Genomic DNA, 22,503 nt, shown 5'->3' with positions numbered 1-22,503 from the left:
TGCTACCATGCCACTCCCTCTGGCAGTAGTGCAGGACTGATTCTTCCATTGCCCACAGAGGATCCCCTGCTCCCAGAGACACTCTCAGGCAGAATCAATGAAAGAGAGCTTCAAAATATCTGCCAGGAAATGGAAAACCCTTTGGTGATTTTAAATGAGAATATGGAAAGGGTTTTCCTCAGTTATGTCTGTGGTACACTATCACTGCCTTTGTCTTCCTTGTACAGGACCTCATGACCAGAAATAACAGATGTCCAACGTCAGCTCCATCTCTGAGTTCCTCCTGCTGGCATTCGCAGACACGCGCGAGCTGCAGCTCCTGCACTTCGCGCTCTTCCTGGGCATCTACCTGGCTGCCCTCCTGGGCAACGGCCTCATCCTCAGCGCCGTAGCCTGCCACCACCGCCTCCACACCCCCATGTACTTCTTCCTCCTCAACCTCGCCCTCCTCGACTTGGGCTGCATCTCCACCACTCTACCCAAAGCCATGGCCAATGCCCTCTGGGACACCAGGGACATCTCCTATCAAGGATGTGTTGCCCAAGTACTTCTTTTAGTCTTCTTTTTTGGTGCAGAGTTTTTTCTTCTCACCGTCATGGCCTACGATCGCTACGTTGCCATCTGCAAGCCCCTGCACTACGGGAGCCTCATGGGCAGCAGAGCTTGTGCCCAGATGGCAGCAGCTGCCTGGGGCAGTGGCTTCCTGTACAGTGTCCTGCACACAGCCAACACATTTTCCCTGCCCCTCTGCCACAGTAATGCTGTGGACCAGTTCTTCTGTGAAATCCCCCAGATCCTCAAGCTCTCCTGCTCAGATGCCTACCTCACGGAAGTCAGGATTCTCCTGGTTAGTGCCTGTTTAGGTGTTGGTTGTTTATTTTTCATTGTGTTGTCCTATGTGCAGATCTTCAGGGCAGTGCTGAGGATGCCCTCTGTGCAGGGCCGGCACAAAGCCTTTTCCATGTGCCTCCCTCACCTGGCCGTGGTCTTCCTGTATTTCAGTACTGCCATGATTGCCTACCTGAAACCCCCCTACATCTCTTTCCCATCCCTGGACATGGTGGTGTCATTTCTCTACTCAGTGCTGCCTCCAGCATTGAACCCCCTCATCTACAGCATGAGGAATAAAGAGCTCAAGGAGGCACTGAGGAGGTTATTGCAATATTCAGTATTTCAAAAAGGAACCGGTCTTCTGCATCTGATTCCCTGAAGTATACCTGGAAAAGGCAGAAACACCTTTGTTCATATATTTCAAAAAAATGCTCATCCTTTTCAATATCATACCAATATTTTAAATAATTTTATCATTTCATTTTATAAATTTAAGATATTTTTCTTCCTCTATCTCCTTCTATATTTTCTTCTTACCCAAAGACCTCATGTAGAGGTTCTGCTAAGCTCTTTGTAACTAACTAAATAAAGGAACCAGCAGGTAGGCAGTTTCTGTGGATCTCATTTCTCATACAATCTTCTCAGGTACAGTAGTGGTTGTGGGATGAAGATCCCTGCTGCAACGTGGTGGAAAGCCCTGGTGTCCTCCTTTGGGGCTGCCCTTTCTGCCCTGGCAGGCACTCCCTCCCTGCAGCCTTTGGAGGGGACCTCCAAAGCCCATCTAGCCACCCCCACTAGCCACGCATGGACACCTACACCAGGCAGCCCAGGCCCGTTTCCAGTTGGGTTTGGGGTATCTCCAGTTGAGGAGGACTCCCCCACTTTGGGGGAAACCTGATCGAATGCTTGGTATTGGAAACATGATCCAGTTCTTGATATTACTCACAGTAAAAGTGTTTTCCTGTGTGCAGTTCCCATGTCTTGTCCAATCACTGGACATTGCTGAGACTGTCAGAGGAAAAGATCTGATAGCATATCCATGTCTCACAGACAGCTCATAGCAGCAGACAGAGATGAACTAGACATGTTTTCTTGGTATTAGAACCAAAATGGTCACCGAGGCCTCTGTATTCAGTAAAAAGAGATCAAGGATGAGAACAGGAAGTTCATAAAAAGCCACCAGGACAAGGGCCATTTTCTGCCCCTGCAGGAGACTGACCCTGGGCAAGGCCCAGCTTGGGAAGCAGCTGTGTTGGACATTCATGGTGGGCAGTGAGCTGGGCAGGAGGCAGCCATGTGCCCTGGGAGCACAGGAGGGAAGGCTGAGGGGCACCTCACCGCAGCCTGCCAGGAGCTGCAGAGATGTCAGGAAGAGCCCCCGCGGGGCCAGGCTGTGCCCTGTGATGTGCAGGGAGCCCTCCTCTTGCCATGCTGCGTGCGCTGGCTGCAGCAGCAGGGACCCCCAGCCAGGCCGTACATGGGGCATGGGGCTCTGCCACCCGCCTGGCCCCGGGTTTGGCTCCTTGTCTTTGCTGGGCCCCACCTTCCACACTCAGATATGTCCCTTGGCTGTCGGCTCCCTTTCCACTGCCCTGTGGGAATACCAAGCCGGGGTGGACAGGTTACCATTAGGTGTGCTGGTGCTTGTGTAATTCACATGGGTGATGGCATAAATGCTGGTTCCTTCACCAGTGATGCACATCCTTCTTCATGTTAGGCCAAACTCAACGTCCTTCTCTCTGCTTTTCCTCATGGATGAACTGGATTAGGTCTCCTTGATTATTCTGAGGCACAGTGCAATGCTCTTTGCCTTCTGCTACTCCAGCACAAGATGGGTGACTTTCCCTTACTCTGCACATTGACCTGCAGGGTCATTCCACACTTTTTGCTTTCAAATCCTTAGTTGGACGGGGGCCATTTGCAAAGTGGGGCAAGCTGATGGGTTCTGCCTCAGCCATTTGAAGCATGCTATACTTGAGTTTTTCAGCCTGAGTTTGCTAAAGATGACTCAGGAAGGTCATCAACAGATGTTCAAGTGTCTAGTTTAAGTAAGGGAGAGTATCTCAGGTTTCCAGTGGCCATTTCAGATCTAGGTCAATCCCAGGACCCCACTGAAGAAGAGGTTTGTCTTTGAAGGGGTGTTCCTGTGCTGGACTGGGCTGCAGTTACAGGGACAAAGACCACTGCTGGCAGTGGAGGTGCCCTGGGAACTCCACCTGGCTCCACCTGATTTTCCCAAAGGGCTCCGGCCTCCTGCAGGTCTTTTCTGACATCTGCCAGTCCAGGCAAGTGCCTGAAACACAACGGGGCCACTGGAGGTTTTCCCTGGTTGCTTATGGACAGACGGCAAAGCTCTGCCAGAATACCCAGGTTTTTTTTCAGTACTTGAATAATAAAGCAACAACTCATCAGCTCAAAAGACTCAATCCTTTCTGTAAAATGTCTCATGTGAAGTGTAATTTCTATCATGAAGAAATGTGATTTTTCAGGATGCATATTCATCCCAGGAGAAGAAATACTGGTGTTCACCTGTAGTTGCATTGGTATCGCTTTTCTATCATGGTGTGCTCCCTCCCTCATCTTCCAGGCACAAAACTCATCTTGATTACATAGACCCTGCTGAATGTCCCCTTTCCAGATGCCTGTCTGGATCTATGCACTTCCCATCATTCTCCTGGTTTGCCCTCCTCTTACCGTTTAATCATTCAGACCACTCTCAGTGACCCAGTTGCTGCTTGGAGTTTCAGTGAGTTCAAGGTCGCCCATCTCTCAGCAGTTTGTCCAATGGTTTCGTTAGTAAGACCCTCATTGTTTATCATTAGTATGATTAGGATTAATATTAACACAATATGGATTAATATTAACAAAATTACTTAAATCACTGAAAAATACATCATGTACAGTCATCCTTTTGGTAAAGTAAACATCACTGGAGGCAACAAAATAAGGAACTTGAACATTTTTTATTTTTTTATTTTTAAATTCCAGCATGATTTCCTGTTGTTTGTTTTGAAATAGGAAAACTCCTGTTCTTCCTACCTATGCAGGGCTTCAAAAAAGAAACCTTAGACCAATATAACCAGGAGAATGATCACAGAATCACAGAATTTTCTAGGTTGGAAGAAACCTCAAGATCATCGAGTCCAACCTCTGACCTAGCGCTAACAGTCACCACTAAACCATTTCCCTAAGCTCTACATCTAAACATCTTTTGAAGACTTCCAGGGATGGTGACTCCACCACTTCCCTGGGCAGCCTGTTCCAGTGCCTCACAACCCTTTCAGTGAAGAAGTTCTTCCTAACATCTAACCTAAAACTCCCCTGGCTCAACTTAAGCCCATTCCCCCTCGTCCTGTCACCAGGCACGTGGGAGAACAGGCCAACCCCCACCTCGCTACAGCCTCCCTTGAGGTACCTATAGAGAGCGATAAGGTTGCCCCTGAGCCTCCTCTTCTCCAGGCTGAACAAGCCCAGCTCCCTCAGCCGCTCCTCGTAGGACTTGTTCTCCAGGCCCCTCACCAGCTTCATCGCCCTTCTCTGCACCTGCTCAATCACCTCGATGTCCTTCTTGTAGCGAGGGGCCCAAAACTGAACACAGTACTCGAGGTGCGGCCTCACCAGAGCTGAGTACAGGGGGACGATCACCTCCCTAGCCCTGCTGGCCACACTGTTCCTGATACAAGCCAGGATGCTGTTGGCCTTCTTGGCCACCTGAGCACACTGCTGCCTCATATTCAGCCGACTATCCACCATCACTCCCAGGTCCTTCTCTGCCTGGCACCTCTCCAACCACTCATCTCCCAGCCTGTAGCTCTGCTTGGGGTTATTGTGCCCCAGGTGCAGGACCCCGCACTTGGCCTTGTTGATCTTCATGCAGTTGACCTCAGCCCATCGGTGCAGCCTATCCAGATCCTCCTGCAGAGCTTTCCTACCCTCGAGCAGATCGACACACGCACCTAGCTTGGTGTCATCTGCAAACTTACTGAGGGTGCACTCAATGCCCTCGTCCAGATCATCAATGAAGATATTAAAGAGGACTGGCCCCAGCACCGAGCCCTGGGGGATGCCACTAGTGACTGGCCTCCAACTGGATTTGACTCCATTTACCACGACTCTTTGGGCCCGGCTATCCAGCCAGTTTCTAACCCAACGAAGCGTGCGCCAGTCCAAGCCAAGAGCAGCCAGTTTCTTGAGGAGAATGCTGTGGGAAACGGTGTCAAAAGCCTTACTGAAGTCAAGGTAGACCACATCCACAGCCTTTCCCTCGTCCACCCAGCGCGTCACTTTGTCATAGAAGGAGATCAGGTTCGTCAAGCAGGACCTGCCTTTCATAAACCCATGCTGACTGGGCCTGATCGCCTGCTTGCCCTGCAAGTGCTGCGTGATGACTCTCAGGAGGATCTGCTCCATGAGCTTCCCTGGTACTGAGGTCAAACTGACAGGCCTGTAGTTTCCCAGGTCTGCCCTCCGGCCCTTCTTGTAGATGGGTGTCACGTTTGCTAGCCACCAGTCAACTGGGACCTCCCCCAATAGCCAGGACTGCTGATAAATGATGGACAGTGGCTTGGCCAGCTCCTCTGCCAGTTCTCTCAGTACCCTTGGGTGGATCCCATCCAGCCCCATCGACTTGTGCACATCCAAGTGCCATAGCAGGACACCAACCAGTTCTTCATGGATAGTGAGGGCCACATCCTGCTCCCCATCCCCTTCCACCAGCTCAGGGTACTGAGTATCCAGAGAACAACCGGTATTGCCGCTAAAGACTGAGGCAAAGAAGGCATTGAGCACCTCCGCCTTTTCCTCATCTCTTGTAACTAAATTTCCCCCGCCATCCAGTAAAGGATGGAGATTCTCCTTAGTCCTCCTTTTTGCGTTGATGTGTTTATAGAAACGTTTTTTGTTATCTTTAACGGCAGTAGCCAGATTGAGCTCCAGATGGGCTTTGGCCTTCCTTATTTTGTCCCTGCACAGCCTTGCTACGTCCTTATAGTCCTCCCTAGTGGCCTGCCCACTTTTCTAAAGATTATAAACCCTCTTTTTTCTCCTAAGATCAAGCCACAATTCTCTGTAGAGCCAGGCTGGTCTTCTTCCCCGCCAGCTCGTCTTTGGGCATGTGGGGACAGACCGTTCCTGCGCCATTAAGATTTCCCTCTTGAAGAGCGCCCAGCCTTCCTGGACCCCTCTGCCCTTCAGAACCACCTCCCAACTAGTGTTCTTAGGACTCTACCAACTAGTGTCCTGAGCAGCTCAAAGTCAGCCCTCCGAAAGTCCAATACAGCGGTTTTACTGGTCCCCTTCCTGGCCTCACCAAGAATAGTGAACTCCACCATTTCGTGGTCACTCTGCCCAAGACAGCTCCCGACAATCACATCCTCCACCAGTCCTTCTCTGTTTGTGAAGAGAAGGTCTAGTGGGGCACCACCCCTGGTAGGTTCACTAACCAGCTGCGTCAGGAAGCTATCTTCCACTCTCTCCAGAAACCTCCTAGACTGCTTTCTCAGGGCTGTGTTGTGCTTCCAGGATATGTCAGGGAAGTTGAAGTCCCCCATGAGTACAAGCGCTGAAGATTTCGCAACCTCTGTCAGCTGCCTGTAGAACTCCTCATCCGTCTCCTCATCCTGGTTTGGTGGTGTTATAAATGGCTCAGGATTCAAATTAGGATTAAATAAAAAAAAGAAAAAAAGTATTTATTAAAAGAATATAAAGGAATAGAGGTAAGCAAACAGCGCTGGGTGCACCGGGAGTCTCCGCTCCACCAGGACGCACACCAGTTACATCAAGCAGCTGATTTTTATGCTCCTAGACTAATACATATTCATTACTACTTCTAAAAAAAACAGGTTATTATAATTAGCTTCCGGGGTGCAGTCCCTCCTAATGGAGCATGCGCAGTCTCCTCTGGGGGTCTCTTCTGGGGGTCTCTAGGGGTCTTTCATGCTGAGGGCTCGTAGCCTTCCTCTCCCCTTTGTACTCACTCGGCACCATGCCAAGTTTACAGAACATTCTCTGCAGGTCTTGTCTCCCAGCCGTCCTTCAGCTTCTTTTTCCTTCCTCTTAATCTCTCGGCCCCCCTAACCAGATACCAAAGATCCGCATAGTATCCCATAACAGTCACTAGTTGTTATCAGTTGTTCTGAAACTCCCAGACATGAAACACAAACAGCTTTCTTATTTGACGCTTCACGAGTAATTAAAACATTCTTCCCCAGCCGTTCACAGACACATCTATAGCAGTGTTAAGTTAATCTCGAAGAAGACAGGAAAAAAGACTGTAAGTGTTAGAAATAGAAGTCCGGAATAACAAAAGCAAACAGGTTCATAAATTTAAGGAGTGTTTTCTGAAGACGTGATAAATTGACTAGAATGAGGGGGAGACTGGGACACACTGCATCTGTGGTTCAAGAATTAAATTGCCAGTGCAGGGCCCAGAGGCAGACAGGATTCAAACAGAATTGTTCTTTATGGACACGAATTGTTAAAACATTCCTCACAGGCTGTCTATAGCAGATGCCGACCAGGACACTAGCCTTGTTTTCCCTGCCGATCCTAACCCAAAGGGACTCGACCTTGTCATTCCCAGCCTTGAGTTCTATAACCTCGAAAGACTCTCTAATATAGAGAGCCACACCACCACCCCTTCTGTTCTGCCTGTCCCTTCTAAAGAGCTTATAGCCAGGCATTGCAGCACTCCAGTCATGAGACTGGTCCCACCACATCTCCGTGATGACAACCAAGTCGTAGCCTGCCTGCCGCACGATGGCTTCCAGCTCCTCCTGTTTGTTACCCATGCTGCGTGCATTGGTGTAGATGCACTTCAGCTGGGCCATTGCCTTATCCTCCGGCCTTGCCATTGTTCCCCCTGGCACAGCCCCAACAATCCTTGCTTCAGCCCCATCCCCCTTCCTTCCTAGTTTAAAGCCCTCTCAATGAGCCCTACCAGCTCCTGGCCCAGGATCCTTTTTCCCCTAAAAGATAGGGACCCGTCTGCGGCCATCAGGCCAGGTGCTGAGTAAAGTGCCCCATGATCGAAAAACCCAAGATTTCTGCGTTGGCACCAGCCCCGGAGCCACGTGTTTAACAGGTGGGCTTTCCGTGCCCTCTCTGTACCCCTCCCTGCCACCGTAGGGATGGATGAAAACACCACCTGTACTCCTGCTCCATCCACTAACCAACCCAGCCCCCTAAAGTCTCGTTTGATAACCTTCAGGCTTCTCTCTTCAATGTTGTCACTGCCCGCCTGGACTATCAAAAGAGGATAATAATCAGAGGGGCGTACCAGGTTGGGAAGCTTTGTGCTGGCACTGCTCAGAGGGCATCCTCACCACTGCCCTGAAGATCTGAACATATGAAAAAACAATGTAAACAAAACAACCAAATGCTAAAGAAAGACTAAACACAAGTGCCCCAACTTCCCTGAGGTAGGCAACTGAGCAGGAGAGCTTGAGGATCTGGAAGATTTCACAGAAGAACTGGTCCACAGCATTGCCGTGGAAGAAGGGCAGGGAAAATGTGTTGGCCGTGTGCAGGACAGCATTGAGAAAGCCACTGCCCCAGGCAGCTGCTGCCATCTGGGCAAAAGCTCTGCTGCCCACGAGGCTCCCGTAGTGCAGGGGCCTACAGATGGCAATGTAGCAGTCATACGACATGGCGGTGAGGAGATAATACTCTGAGCTAAACAAGAAGAATAAAAAGAAGACCTGTGCAGCATATCCTTGATAGGAGATGGCCCTGGTGTACCAGAGGACATTGGCCATGGCTTTGGGCAGAGTGGTGGAGATGCAGCCCAGGTCGAGGAGGGCAAGATTGAGGAGGAAGAAGTACATGGGGGTGTGGAGGTGGTGGTGGCAGGCTACGGCACTGAGGATGAGGCCGTTGCCCAGGAGGGCAGCCAGGTAGATGCCCAGGAAGAGCGCGAAGTGCAGGAGCTGCAGCTCGCGTGTGTCTGCGAATGCCAGCAGCAGGAACTCGCTCACAGAGCTGCTGTTCATCATTCTCTGACCTAGAAAATGGCTGTCTGTGGAAGAGGAGAAGGCAGAGCAAAGTTAGAAAAGACTACTTAAACTAAAACCTATTACAAGCCTAAGAGCACCCCCAGCCCAAGTCCCTCTTTTTGCAGCAGAACCTCAAAGACTCTCAAAGCCTACTGCATTGCTCACTGCCCCCCCAGAAAAAAGACCCAGCAGGAGACCTTTCCAGGACCTGCAGCTGCATGGCCCTGCAGCCTGACACTCACCTTGTCAAGGGCTGTGCAGGTTTCTCCTGCAGGCAGCTCTCAGCATCCTCCCACTGCCAACTGCCTTCAGCCCCTCTCTCCTTTCCTTCTCTCTGTGTCTGTGCCTCTGTGTCTCTTTGCTGCTGCTCTGTGCAGAGGAGCTGCTCCTGGGCACAGCTGTCTCTCTGCACCACGGCCCTCTTGCCACGAGCTCTCTCTGTCCCATGAGCCCAGGCCAGCTCAGCAGCACAGCACCAGCCCAAGGCACTGCAATCCCCCCTCTGGGGGCTTTGCTGATGAGCCCACGAACCTCAGGCACTCAGAGACCATTGAAGACATCTCTCCAGAAGTGCAAGCAGAGGCAAGTTTCCTGCAGTGTCCCCCTGAGGGCCAGCACTGACACAGCCTCCCTTGGAGCTCGTTAGAGCAGAACCCTGGAGGCAGTGAGGACAAGGAGACAAAGGCAATGTGAAGGTGACACTGATGTGTAGGAAAATTGGATGTGTGTCAGCAAGCACAAGGGCCAGGCCTTGACCATTGTCCTCTAGGAATGGAGATCCTTTCTCTTCACACACTGCTCAGGGCTCTTTATGGGGCAGTAGGAGATGGGAATGTGCATGGCCAAGTGCAGGAGAATGGTACGACCCCTGCTTGCTTCATGGGTGGGGGCGAGGAGGCGATGAGGCCCTGGTGCATTAAGAATAAGCTGTCTCCTCATAGGCCTCAGTGACAGTGACAACAGCCATAACCATGGACACAAAGACCTGGGTCCTGTTGGGACTTTGAGTCTTGCTATTCTCATTGCTCCTCGCCACATGAGGATGTCCTAGTGACTCCCAGACCTGCACCTCTTTACTGGCTAGTTGTTTTCACTGTTTGTGTGGTGTCTCAGGGGATCTGAGCTGAGTCTGATAACTCAGATCTTCTTGGTGGCCATGCTCCTCATAAGGCAGCTCTGTAGGAAGCTGACCTGGTTCCTGGTGAGCAGGCACCACCTCTCGTATGGCATCCCTCGTGGTGCCCAAGCCCTCCTCCTTCCTGAGAACTGCTCACTCAGCAGGGTCCCAGTCTGCCCTAATGCATGGGGTTACTCTTCATCTGATGTAGAACTGCGTCCTTCTCTTTGTAAACATCAAGAAGTTACTTTAGGTAAAATCCTGCAGTTTCTCAACATTCCCCCACACTGATGCTCCTTTCTGTCAGCCATTCATACCTGCAGGCAGATGGTTCAACCTTTGTATGACTGTGCTATCTCTGACAAGATAGTAGCATTACGAGCATTATGAACGTTTGGATAATACAGGAGTAACCAGTTGAATGGAACTGTATCACAGAGTCACAGAAAAACAGTGTGTGGAAGGCTGCCAGATTCTACTTTTTCTGTTCTTCATTCTCATGCATGCTGTCAGTTTGTCTGGAGCTGTGTCCTGAATGTTATGGGGCTGTGCAGGTCAAAGTTGAAAGGCCAAAGCCCAGCTGGAGATCCATCTGTCTATTACTGTCAAAGACAATAAACACGGCTTATAGAAATACTTTAAATAAAAGAGGAATAAGGAGAATCATCATCCTTCATTGGACATGGGGGAAATCTGTTAATGATCTCGAGATAAGGTAAAGGCTGAGGTACTTAATGCCTTCTTTGCCTCAGACTCTAGCAGCAAGACCAGTTGTTCCCCTGGATATTTCTTCTTCCTTGTAGCCAGTGCCAACCATCCATGGTGCACTTTGTGGAAGTTTTTTCTTTCCTGCTCTTTCCTACTACCAAAGTAAACTCCATCAGGGAGGAAACCACTCCTGAAGTAGGCATCCCAACAGGCTCCTTGCGGCCTCTCAGCCAACCAGACACAACTCACCTCAGCAGCAACTTCCAAGCCAGGGGCCTGCTGCTTGCCTTGCAGCTTCTTGGCTACACACAGCCAAGCCTTGTGCCTGCTGCTGCCCACTCATGGACTCAAGCAGAAGGGACAGGACAACCCATGTTGGGGCCTTCTTTCTGTCTGCGTCCCCCTGGGTTTGGAGGCAGAGAGGATCCCCCAGTCAGCATGCCAAGCAGTGCCTTCTGCTGGCCTAGCAGGGCCACTGCCAGATGTCAGCCCAAAAGTGCAGCTCCCAGGGAGAAGTCAAGGCTGACCTGCCACCTCCAGACACAAGTGACCTCACAGTCCCTTTGCATGACAAGTTCCTGCTGCTGCCCTATCAAGTGCAGAGACAGAAGTGACCTCACAGTCACTGCCACAGTCACATTCCTCCTGCAGAGACAGGAGATCCTGAGGTAGGGTTCATAGGATTCCCACCCATCTCCTACTTGTGGCCCATAAGCTGATCAGACCCATGACCCCTCACATTCATCTTTGAATGCCAAGCAACTGCACAGCAGCCTCACAGTTCTTCTCCTGCAACAAGGGGCCAAGCACCTGAAGTTAAGGTTGTGGACAGGGGCTGAAGGTGATGAGGTTAATGCACAGGAACAGGGGCTTTGGCTGTTAGGTGTTCATGTATGGCATTAGGGAACAAGGCTCACCTTTCTGAGTTAGAGTTTAGGCAAAATTTTAGTGGAAGACTTTTGTGTGCTGCCTGGGGTGTCAAGCCTGTGGTTAAATTATTGGCAAGCTTTGCAATTTACGATTTTGTTCAGGTCTGCCTAGAAGTCCAGGGTTAAAGAGAGACTTTTAATGCTAGCGTTAAGGACAGGGATCAGGGTGAGCAATAGAGGAAAGTTAAGGGAAAGAGGCTATGGGCTGAGTTTTGACTTCAAGGGAATCTTTGAGTTCAGACATTGGAGTAGTGGATTCCCGTCAGGGTGTGGAGCAGCACTTAGATTTGTGACTTAAGGTTACTGATTGAAAGTGGGGAAGGGCCGCATGTGATTGTTTTAGGTCAAGGTTACAGCAGCATTAGCATAACCTGAACCAATTTACATCTACAAAATCCTTCATTTCTGCTGTCCAAGCCCCTATTCCCTCCCCCAGATCTCACATCTCTCCCATCCAGCCTTCTCCTGACCTCCCCGTATCAGACATCCCATTGGGATCAGCTTTCTGATGGCTTTCATGATCTCAGAGTATCCATCACACCTCTGTTGGCTGCTCTATTTCAGAGAAAAGCACCACTTAATATACGATGGTAAAGGACACAAAAGTCCATCAGAGCACCCTGCACAATGTGCCCAGCAGCTCTGCACTGCCACAAAAATGCGGTTCCTGCCTACAAGTTTTCTTTCCAGAATGGCTCCTTTGTCTCCAGGGTAACTTTTCCCAGACACTCACTTCCCCAGGCCACACCACCCTTGCCCACAGGCCCCATGTGTCTCTCCAACCCTCCCCTCTCCTCCTGCAGTAGTGGCACCTCACCGCAGCAGGTTGGTGCATCTCCAGGCTCAGGGGTGTTTCCTGAGGGCCTGCCCCGTGTGGGGAGTGGTGGGGAGGAAGAGAGCAAGGTCATCTCCTGGGGCATGGCTGAGCACAGCCCAGCCATCCTGCACCGTGGGCAGGCCCCTGCTCCCAGGCTGAGGCACACATGCAAGGTGGACACTTCTCCATCAGACCAGATTCACGCAGGACCCTTCAACCCTGTCCCAGTCCCAAGAGTTGGCTACTTCTCCACCCACAGACATACCCTCCTTTCCATTTGGGGACTCAGGCAGGACTTTAAGGATCTGCTAAAGCCGTGAATTTCCTTGTTTCTCACAGCCTTCTCACAATTCTTTCTCCTGGCCCTCCTCACTGCCCAGCACTGCCTCTCAGGTGGCACTCAGTGACCCTTCAGAAGGGCCTTTGGGCTTCCTCAATTGTCCTGGTGCTTATTAGCACCTTCCTGGCTCCTTCCAGAGCTCAGAGGGAGTCTTCTTGTCCATCAGTGGCCCTGTACTGGCTCTGGCTGGGACAGAGTTACTCTCAGCAAAGCAGCCCCTTGTGGTACAGTGTTTTGGTTGTGTGACCAGTGATGGTCACCCACAGTTGTGGCTGCTGTTTTTGAGCATTTCTTGCACAGCATCAGGGCCTTCTGTGGCTCACAATTTGTGAGTTTTACTTGTTTTTTTTATTCTGAACCCAGTTCCTCTAGAAGAAGAGAAAGCAGGTGGATGATAGGTATTTATCTGCTGGATGCATGGAGCAAGGAGGTGTCGGTGGTGCCAGGAGATGGAGGTCCGTGAAGCTGCAGGAGCCCTGCTCTCTTGCCTGGCAGATCCCCAGCACAGGGTGCCTGTGCCCCACAGGGCCAGCCCCGCTCCTCAGGCCAGCACAAGAGGCCTGGCCCAGCCACAGAGCAGCCTGCCCCGAGCAGGGGCCTGCACAAAGAGCTTTCCCTTTGCCCTTTCCCCATCAGTGCAGGCCCAGCAATGCTGCCCTGCTCTTCCCCAGGGCCATCCCTGCTCCCAGGGAGCCTTGCCCAGGGCAGTGTGTGCTGGCCAGGTCAGCCATTGCTGCTTCCCTCCCTGTGCTCCCTGCAGGGCCCCAAGCTGGCGGTGCTGCTGTGAGAGCCAGGGGCTGTGGTGCCCTGGGACCCCCGGGGATCTCCTCCGTACCCGTGCTGCTCAGGCTGGGCAGCAGACCTACGTCCATGGGGATCTCTGCTGCTGAGCCCCTTTCCATCTGCCCTGATGGCTCAGCAGCACAGGGCAGTGCTGGGCAGGGACATGGGGTGTCTCTGAGGACACAAAGGGCAGGCTAGTGCTGTACCAGACCTGGCCCACAGCACTTCAAAATGTATATCCGCAAATACTCTGCAGTCTTATGGGCCTTTGCCTGCTGGCTCTTCACCATCTCTTGTGGCCTTTCAGAGCCCTCCTTTAGCCCATGGACTTCTCAGATTCACCTTTTCCTTTACCATACCCTTCTTTGCATGGACACACATTTTATGAGGTTCTAATCACTACCCACTGAGCACATTGTCCCTGCAGATCCCCTGACATCTCCTGGAAGCTCCAGATTCCTCTCCAGGCTGCAATCTGCCATCTGCCCCACTGCCGGGGGTGCAGTCCCATGCAGATAAATTTAAGATCAGTTGTCATCTCCTTAGGCAAGTTCTGCCATAACTGAAGCTCTTGGTCCTGCCCCTGGTTCCTCAGGAACCACTTTCAGCCTGTGTCCTTCACTCTATGATGAACACCCAGAATAGAGAAGAGAAGGGAGCAACCCCTTGGCTGTGTTCCTGATAGCACATTTGGAAGAGGTGTCCAGGCTTCTGGGTTTGCCCTGAACAGCCCCTCTTGTTACTGTGGTGCTAGCAGGGAGGCAGCTGTGACCCAGGGTTGCACAGTGCCTGCTGCTGCCTGCAGCCACAGGGATGCCACTGCAGAGAGAACAGGACTGTCACCAAGGTATATGAGGTTAACCATCTAAGAGGTTATCCAAATGTAAGAGCACAAGAGAACAATGAGGAAGCCAAAAGAGAGCAGCAGGGAAAAGGCCACGTCCTGCTGCTGGTCATGGTCATGGCTCCAGGGAAGCAGCAGCCCTGACCCAAAGGCAGCAGACAGGCAGAGCCCAGTGGGCAGTGAGGGGCAGCCCCGAGGGCCACCAGGGCTGCTCCTGCATGTGGCAGCTGGGCTCTTGGCCCTGAGCCCCTCCTGCATGCTGGGGCTTCTTCCCCAGCTCCAGAGGGGATGGGAAGAGATGGCAGCTGAGGCCAGTGAACTTCTAATGGAATTATTATTGGGTTTATCTACACAGGGAGTCATCTTCAATAGGAAAATAATTGATTCTAGAGGGGGTTAAAAATAATATTATTTAATTCAAAAGTGAAATACTTAGAGAAAATAATAACACAGACATTTATTAACAGAAGACACGATATTATTTTATTTCTGAGAAAAACTGGGATTTCTAATATTAGGCATAGTATTATAGGTGAATTTGCTGAAGATGTGTGTATTCAAGTAGAGTCCTGATGGAATCCCTTAGTTCCCATTTCCTCATACTGTAGATGAGTGGGTTCGCTGCCGGAGGTACTATTGAGTACAGAAGTGACACCACCAGGTCCAGGGACGGCGACGAGGTGGAGGGAGGCTTCAGGTAGGCAAACATGGCAGTGCTGACCATCAGGGAGATGACGGCTAGGTGCGGGAGGCATGTGGAGAACGCTTTGTGCTGGTCCTGCTCAGAGGGCATCCTCACCACTGCCCTGAATACCAGCACATAAGATACCACTATGAAGACAAAACAACCAAAGGCCAAAAAAATACTAAACACAAGTGCCCCAACTTCCCTGAGGTAGGCATCTGAACAGGACAGCTTGAGGATCTGGGGGATTTCACAGAACTGGTCCACAGCATTGCGTTGGCAGAGGGGAAGGGAAAATGTAATGGTCGTGTGTAGGACAGCATTGAGAAAGCCACTGCCCCAGGCAGCTGCTGCCATCTGGGCACAAGCTCTGCTGCTCAGGAGGCTCCCATAGTGCAGGGGCTTGCAGATGGCAATGTAGCGGTCATAGGCCATGATAGTTAGAACTGAATACTCTGAACCAAAGAAGAAGACAAAAAAGAGAACTTGAGCAGCACAGCCTTGATAGGAGATGGCCCTGGTGTCCCAGAGGGCATTGGCCATGGCTTTGGGCAGAGTGGTGGAGATGTAGCCCACGTCGAGGAGGGCGAGGTTGAGGAGGAAGAAGTACATGGGGGTGTGGAGGCGGTGGTGGCAGGCTACGGCGCTGAGGATGAGGCCGTTGCCCAGGAGGGCAGCCAGGTAGATGCCCAGGAAGAGCGCGAAGTGCAGGAGCTGCAGCTCGCGTGTGTCTGCGAATGCCAGCAGGAGGAAATCGCTCACTGAGCTGATATTGGGCATTTGGTGGTTCTGGTCATGAGGTCCTGCACAAGGAACAGAAAAACACTGAAATAAAATAAAATAAAATAAAATAAAATAAAATAAAATAAAATAAAATAAAATAAAATAAAATAAAATAAAATAAAATAAAATAAAATAAAATAAAATAAAATAAAATAAATTTGAAATGACCGTTTGATCCTGAGAAATTCTAAATGAATCTTAGTAGACAACTGGACATCCATGGTCTCTCTTTGGTCTTCTGTGGAAAACTCAGGGTGAAAAGTGAAAAAAAAAATCTTCCTGTGGCTGTAGCTGTACCCATGAGCTTGGCTTCTTTTGGGAAATTGTCCCCCTCCAGCAACACAAACCTAAACTGAGTAAAGTGAAAAGAGCTGCCCAGTCAATAGAGCAGGGAAAAATCCTACTTCCTGTGCTGTAGATGCAGAAGACAAAAAGAATTGCATTGTGCCTGACACTACTCTGGGATGTGTCACCCAGGTCAGGCAACTTTACCTTAGTGCTGACAAGTCCATCACTAAACTACGCTCCCAAGCTCTGCATCTACACCTTGGCTCTCCAGTCGATGACCCAGCTCATGGATGGCAATCAGGGAGTCTCGGTTAGCACGACGCTGCCTCAGGTGCGCCACCATGGTAGCCATTGGCACCTGCTGTTCTTCACCCCTCAGCAAACCCCCAACAGAAGGGTTCTGTGGAAGGCCAAGCAAGGTAGACAACTGGTTCATGTCCTTTTTCTCCAAGACAGCTCTGCCAAAGCCCCACCTTGGAACTTTGAAATTCCCTCTCCTAAAGCAGCCTATGTCGAGGACGCACGTAGCCTCCGGGCCAGTCCCAATGGGGTGCTTTGGCCATTCCTTCCCAGTTAGACTCACTTCAGCCTCCAGTACAGTTAACTTTTGGGATCCCCCTGTCACTCCAGATATACAGGTGGACCTCTTTCTAGCTTGATGGCATTAGGGTACACTGTGCACTGGTGTCTAGTAGAGCCTGATACATTTTGTGGGTCTGATGTGCCAGGCCATAATAATAATTATATCTGTGTCTATACTACTACTACTACTACTAATAATAATAATAATAATAATAAAAATAATAATGATGATGATGATGATGATGATGATGATGATGATGATGAAATATATAATAACAATTTATTGCTATTGTTGTTGTTATCATTATTTCCTTTGTGTCCTATTAATCTGCTTTTATATCAACTCATAAACTTTTACTTTTTTTTTTTTTTTTCTCCCTCTTCTCTCCTGCAGTCCATTGGATGAATATCTGTACAGTTCTGAGCTGCCTGCTGGGTCAAACCACAGAAAGGCTTTTTGGTGCCTAGCATGGAGCACAAAGGTTGAGATGACAGAGCTGACCACAGCGTTTTAAAAGTAAATTGTTAAAAGCATTAGATCAGTTTACCAGTTGCTGATCACAGTATTGATATTTTTGATCTGGGGTCTGTGGTGCTTGTTTTCAGAATTGTGTTGTACAGCACATTACTAATTGTCATCCACTGCGTGCTCTTTATCAGTTCTGGGGGCTGGTTTAAGGTTACTGTTTTGCTGTATTGGATAATGCTGACTTATGACAGGATAAAATAATTGCTGCCTCCATATCTCAGGAACCATCTCTTCATCTCTTAGAAATTATTTAGAATTACACTCTTTTAAACTCTTTGCCTTTTCTCCTTGGGGAGTAAACCTATGCAGGGTGGGTGGAACTGGGATGGACAGTGGGGGATGCTTTTCACCACTTCTTCCCTCTCTCTTTCTCCTGCATATCTCCCTTCTCCTCCAGGACAGGCATATGGCCTGTCCAAAGCCACTCCAAACCCTGCAACAGGCCCTGCAGGCACTCCAGCTCCTGAGGTGGGCCCAAAGTTAAATTGACACTCGTGACAGGCCCTATAGCTACTCCCAAACCTGCGATAGGCACTGCAGCCACTTCAACTCATCCAGAAGGCCCTGCAGCCAGAACAACTCCAGTGATGGGCCCTGCAGCCACTCCAGCACCTGCAATGGGCCCCATGGCTGGGCCAGAGAACCAGCCTGTGCCAGTATCGGTTGCCTCTTTATGCAAGAGAAAACAATGGGTGTAAAAGTCAGTTTTTCTTTAGAAAGGAAAGAAACTCAGGCACCCAGACAAGAAAGGAGGAGGAAGTAGAAGAGGCAGGTTTCTGCTAAGTTGGTCCATCATGGAAGCAGGGTGACCAAGAAGAAGAGGTCATATAAGCATCAGAAACCATGTGATCCCTATCCCAGTGTAAGCTACGAGACATAGGAAAATATTTTAGCCATCATCTCGGTGAGCACATTGTCAGCTGGCTGCTCCAGTGCTGAGAGAAGGGGGCTAACAGTCTGGATTTAGAGGGCAGGGAAGCCAAGCAGCTGGGATCCTCCTGTAGGTGAGGGGTGATTGAGAAAGCCATTGGAAAAGGGCACAAGGAACTTAATCCTCTCAGGCCTGAAAGAAAGGTATCCCTTGAAGGAAGATCTTCTATGTCAACCAGGCAAGTGGACTACCATGCAGAGGGGTATCCTGTACCTGAGGGAATTACCCATGCTGAAGGCGATTTGTAGAAACCTAGAAACTAACAGCTGTCCAAAGATCCAGATAAAGTCAACTGCACATGACCCATGTGACAGAAGTTTGTACAGAGCACACCATAATCATATGCCAATTCGTTGGCAGTAATGACCAGGAAAGACCAAGAGGAACCCATGGTGGATGAATCGGCTAGCCAGCTATGGCATTACAAAGAAAGTCTCTCTTCTTCCCTACGAACCTGTGTCTCGTCAATGGAGAAACTATCTGAGTAGGTCCAAGAACTACAAGAGAATACATCTTCCTCCCCACCTGTAAGAACCAATACCTCAGCTCTCAGGTGTAAGTGTCCCTCTACTCAAGAAAGGTGATATAGTGGGTACATATCACGTGCAGCTCTGTGGTTTTAACTGTGTGACGACAGCAAAGCCATGAGAAAATGGGATGGAAAATCTACCTCCATCCTAGAGGCATGGATACATGAAGCGCAAGGAAAAACATTCACAAAAAGTGGTTCTTCTGAGAAAATTGCTGCTCCTGTTTCTAGTGGGAAGTCCTCCAAGCAGAGTAATGAATACTATGAGCGGGACTAGAGGGGTTCTACCTCCAACCGGGGGGAGGAAGGAGGCAACTGAGTGTATTGGACTTTGAGGATTACTTGCTTGGCACATCAGACCCACAGCAGGTGTTAGGTTTTAAAGGACACCAATGCACAGTGTAGTGTAATGCCATCGAGCTAAAAGGGCCAGAACCCAATTGTATTTCTGGAATGATGGGAGAATCCCAGTAGTTAACTGTATTGGAGGCTGATGTGAGTCTAATGGGAAAGAGTGGCAAAAGCAACCCCTTGAGACTGGCCCAGAAGCTCTGTGCATCCTTAGTATAGAGTCCTTCAGGAAAGGGTACTCCAAAGATCCAAAGGCTTACCTTTAAACAGTTGTCTACCTTGCCCACTCTCTCACAGGACCCTTCTGCTGTGGACGTGCTGATGGCCAATGAGCAGCAGGTGCCAATCGCTACCACAACAGTGCACCTGAGGCAGTATTACACTAACAGAGACTCCCTGATTCCCCTGCATGACCTGGTTCATTGACTGGAGAGCCAAGGAGTGATCAGCAAGGCTCTCTCACCCTTTAATAGTCCCATATGGACAGTGCAAAATTCTAATGGGGAGTGGAAGATCATGGTGGACTTCTGTGGACTGAATGAAGTCCCACCACCGCTGATTTTGACATAAAACAAAGCAAGGTCAAAGGACCTACACAGGAGATCCTGAGGCAGGCTGGCCAGGTTCAGGGGGACCCCTGCTTGGGGATGGGCTGTGTATTGGTCAGTGTGTGGTGAGCAATTGCACTGTCATCGCATGATTTAATAAACTACATTATCATCATTATCAGCAGCAGCAGCAGCAACATCTCTTCCTTTCCTTTCCAATCAAACAATCCTTATCTCAACACATGAGCATTTCAGGGGTGAGGATGAGCTATGTGGTGCTGAGCTGTCTGCCAGGATAAAGCACAACATGCTTGACAACCACAGTCCAACAGCACAAATCACACTTTCAAAAATCAGTCTCTGAAATCTACAGAGAGAAGCCTTCCTCTGAGACCAGGCCTGGCTCTGCAGGGGCAGTGTCTGTGTGCAGGGGTGCAGAGGAAAAGAGTCCCATCCCAGCAGCACGGCCAGGGAGCACCAGCGTTTGGGGCATGCAGAGCTGCTCTCTTGCCACTGCCGCCCTGTCCTGCTGAGCCCTGCTGGTGGGGTCAGGCCCGGCTGCTCCTCTCACTGGGTGCCAGTGGTGCTGTGGGGCTGTGCTGGGACTGCAGGCAGGGACAGGCAGTGGGCATGGCAGTGGCACAGCTGGCCTCCACTGCAGCACTTCCCTCCTAAGGGGGGATCTCCTCCAACGTGGCCTGACCAGAGCTCAAGTGCTCAATCTGGTGTGAGCAGGCAGAGGAGAGCTCTGCAGCCCCACGACACACAAAAGCCCCACCAAAGGAGCCTGGGGAGTGATTCCTTGCAGCCCTGGGGCAATGGCAGTGACCCCATGAGCTGGGTCTGCCTCCCAGCCTGCCCAGCACAGCCCTGCAGAGTGTCCCCATGCTCTGGGCACCACAGCCCCCTCGCTCTGCAGAGCAGCACTACCGGCTGGGGCTGGAGCTGGGAGGATGCTTCCCGTGAGTGTCTTGTAGGCTGGCTTCAGGCACATAACTTCTGGATGTGAGCGTGATCTTCACTGTGCACAAGGAGCTGAGAGACCGCCAACAGGCATGGGGCTGGAACATTGCCTGCAAGGTCCCTCCTGCCCTAGCTTCTCAAAGGACTGGCTCGGAACTGGCTCCTGAGTGTCAGAGAGGCTGGAAGCCCAGCAGGCTTGACAGATGAAAACCAGATCACTTCTAGCTTGGCAGGTCCTGGCCCAAAAAGGGGGTGTTTTATAGGTCTGGTATTATGAGGGCAGAGGTGCCTCAGAAACTGTCAGCCCAGTAGGAAGCTAATGGCTGTTAAGTGGCTGTGAGTTGACTTCTTTCTGAAGTAGCCTACGGCTCAACCCTTGACTCCTGGCTGGGATCTGTGCCTTTAGGCTCACATCTGCCGGTCTTCATGGCAGGCCAGCAGATGCACCTGCTCTGCACACAGTTTGTGAGATCCCCTCTTTCTAAGTACCTGTTAGGCCCCATAGTGGAAGAGGTCTTGGATAGGTGTTGTCATGTCAGAGGTATGAGCTTTTGCCTAAACTCATCCTTCAGGCCTGCTTCTGTGCTGTTGCAGAACTGCTGGGCACATTGTGCAGGGTGCTCCTACAGACGTTTCTCTCCTTCTCCATGCTGGTTCTCCAAACTTCCCCTAAGAAGATGACTGATATGGGGAAGTCAGGAGAAGCCTGGACAACAGAGATGTGAGATTTGTGGGAGGGCAAAAGAGCGTGGACAGCAGAAGCTAATGATTTTGCAGAGGTAAGAATGGTCAGGTAATGTTGATCCTACCATAAAGCAGACTTAAAGCAGTCATGGGAGGCCCTTGCCCTATTTTAACCTGTAACGTTAGTCCATAGAGCTAATGCTACTTCACACCCTGACATGAATCCACTGCTCTAATATTTGACCACCAGGTCCCTTGAAGCCAAAACTAGTCCACAGCCCCATTACATCACCCTTACTCTCTTCTTCACCCTGATCCCTGCCCTTAACACTACAATTAACACACTCTATTTAGCCCTAGATTTCTTGCAGACCTAAACAAAATCCTAAACCAAAGAACTTGTACATACCCTAACCACAGACCTGACACCACAAGCCAAACATCAAACCCTCCCACTAAATATTTGATTAATCCCTGTCACAGAAAGGTGAGCCCTAGTCCCTAACCCCATACATGAATACCTAACACCCAAAGCCCTGATTCCTTTGCATTCACTTACTCACATTCAGCCCTTTTCCTAACCCTACTCTTAAGCACTTAAGGTGTTTGGCCCTTATCCCTAGCACATAAGGTGCTTGGCCCATAAGGAAGGGTAGGAAGCATGAGATTGCTCTGCAGTCACGTGGCATACAAAGATGGATGTGAGGGGCCATGGATCTGATCAGCTTGTGGGCCACCACAAAGAGAAGATGGATGGGAGTGCTCTAAAGAACTCAGCTCTGCCTCAGGATCTGATGGCCCAGCAGGAGGAATGTGACCGTGGCAGTGACAGTGAGGTCACTTCTATCTCTGCACTTGATAGGGCAGCAGCAGGAACGTGTCACGCAAAGGGACTGTGAGGTCACTTGTGTCTGGAGGTGGCAGGTCAGCCTTGACTTCTCCCTGGGAGCTGCACTTTTGGGCTGACATCTGGCAGTGGCCCTGCTAGGCCAGCAGAAGGCACCTGCTTGGCATGCTGACTGGGGGATCCCCTCTGCCTCCAGACCCAGGGGGACCCAGGCAGAAAGAAGGCCCCCATATGGGTTGTCCTGTCCCTTCTGCTTGAGTCCATGACTGGGCAGCAGCAGGCTCAAGGCTTGGCTGTGTCTAGCCAAGAAGCTGCAAGGCCAGCAGCAGGTCCCTGGCTTGGAAGGTGCTGCTGAGGTGACTTGTGTCTGCTTGGCTGAGAGGCCGCAAGGAGCCTGCTGGGTTGGGATGCCTACTTCAGGAG

The 22,503-nt window shown here is 50.5% G+C and overlaps 1 protein-coding gene across 1 annotated transcript in view; it reads left to right on the top strand.

Annotated features, from left to right (window-relative positions):
• Nucleotides 1-250: 250 nt before the first annotated feature.
• LOC309888212 (olfactory receptor 14A16-like) overlaps nt 251-22,503 on the top strand; it is a gene marked incomplete at both ends in the record, with an annotated part of 43,348 nt that continues 21,095 nt past the window's right edge. Inside the window, one exon of the mRNA XM_082780451.1 lies at nt 251-544. Coding sequence (XP_082636577.1) covers nt 251-544 — 294 coding nt within the window. The remainder of the gene's footprint in view (nt 545-22,503) is intronic.

Source organism: Aythya marila (assembly GCF_965140915.1).
Source record: "Aythya marila genome assembly, chromosome: 28".
NCBI lineage: Eukaryota > Metazoa > Chordata > Aves > Anseriformes > Anatidae > Aythya > Aythya marila.
This window is presented reverse-complemented; position numbering and strand designations above follow the sequence as displayed.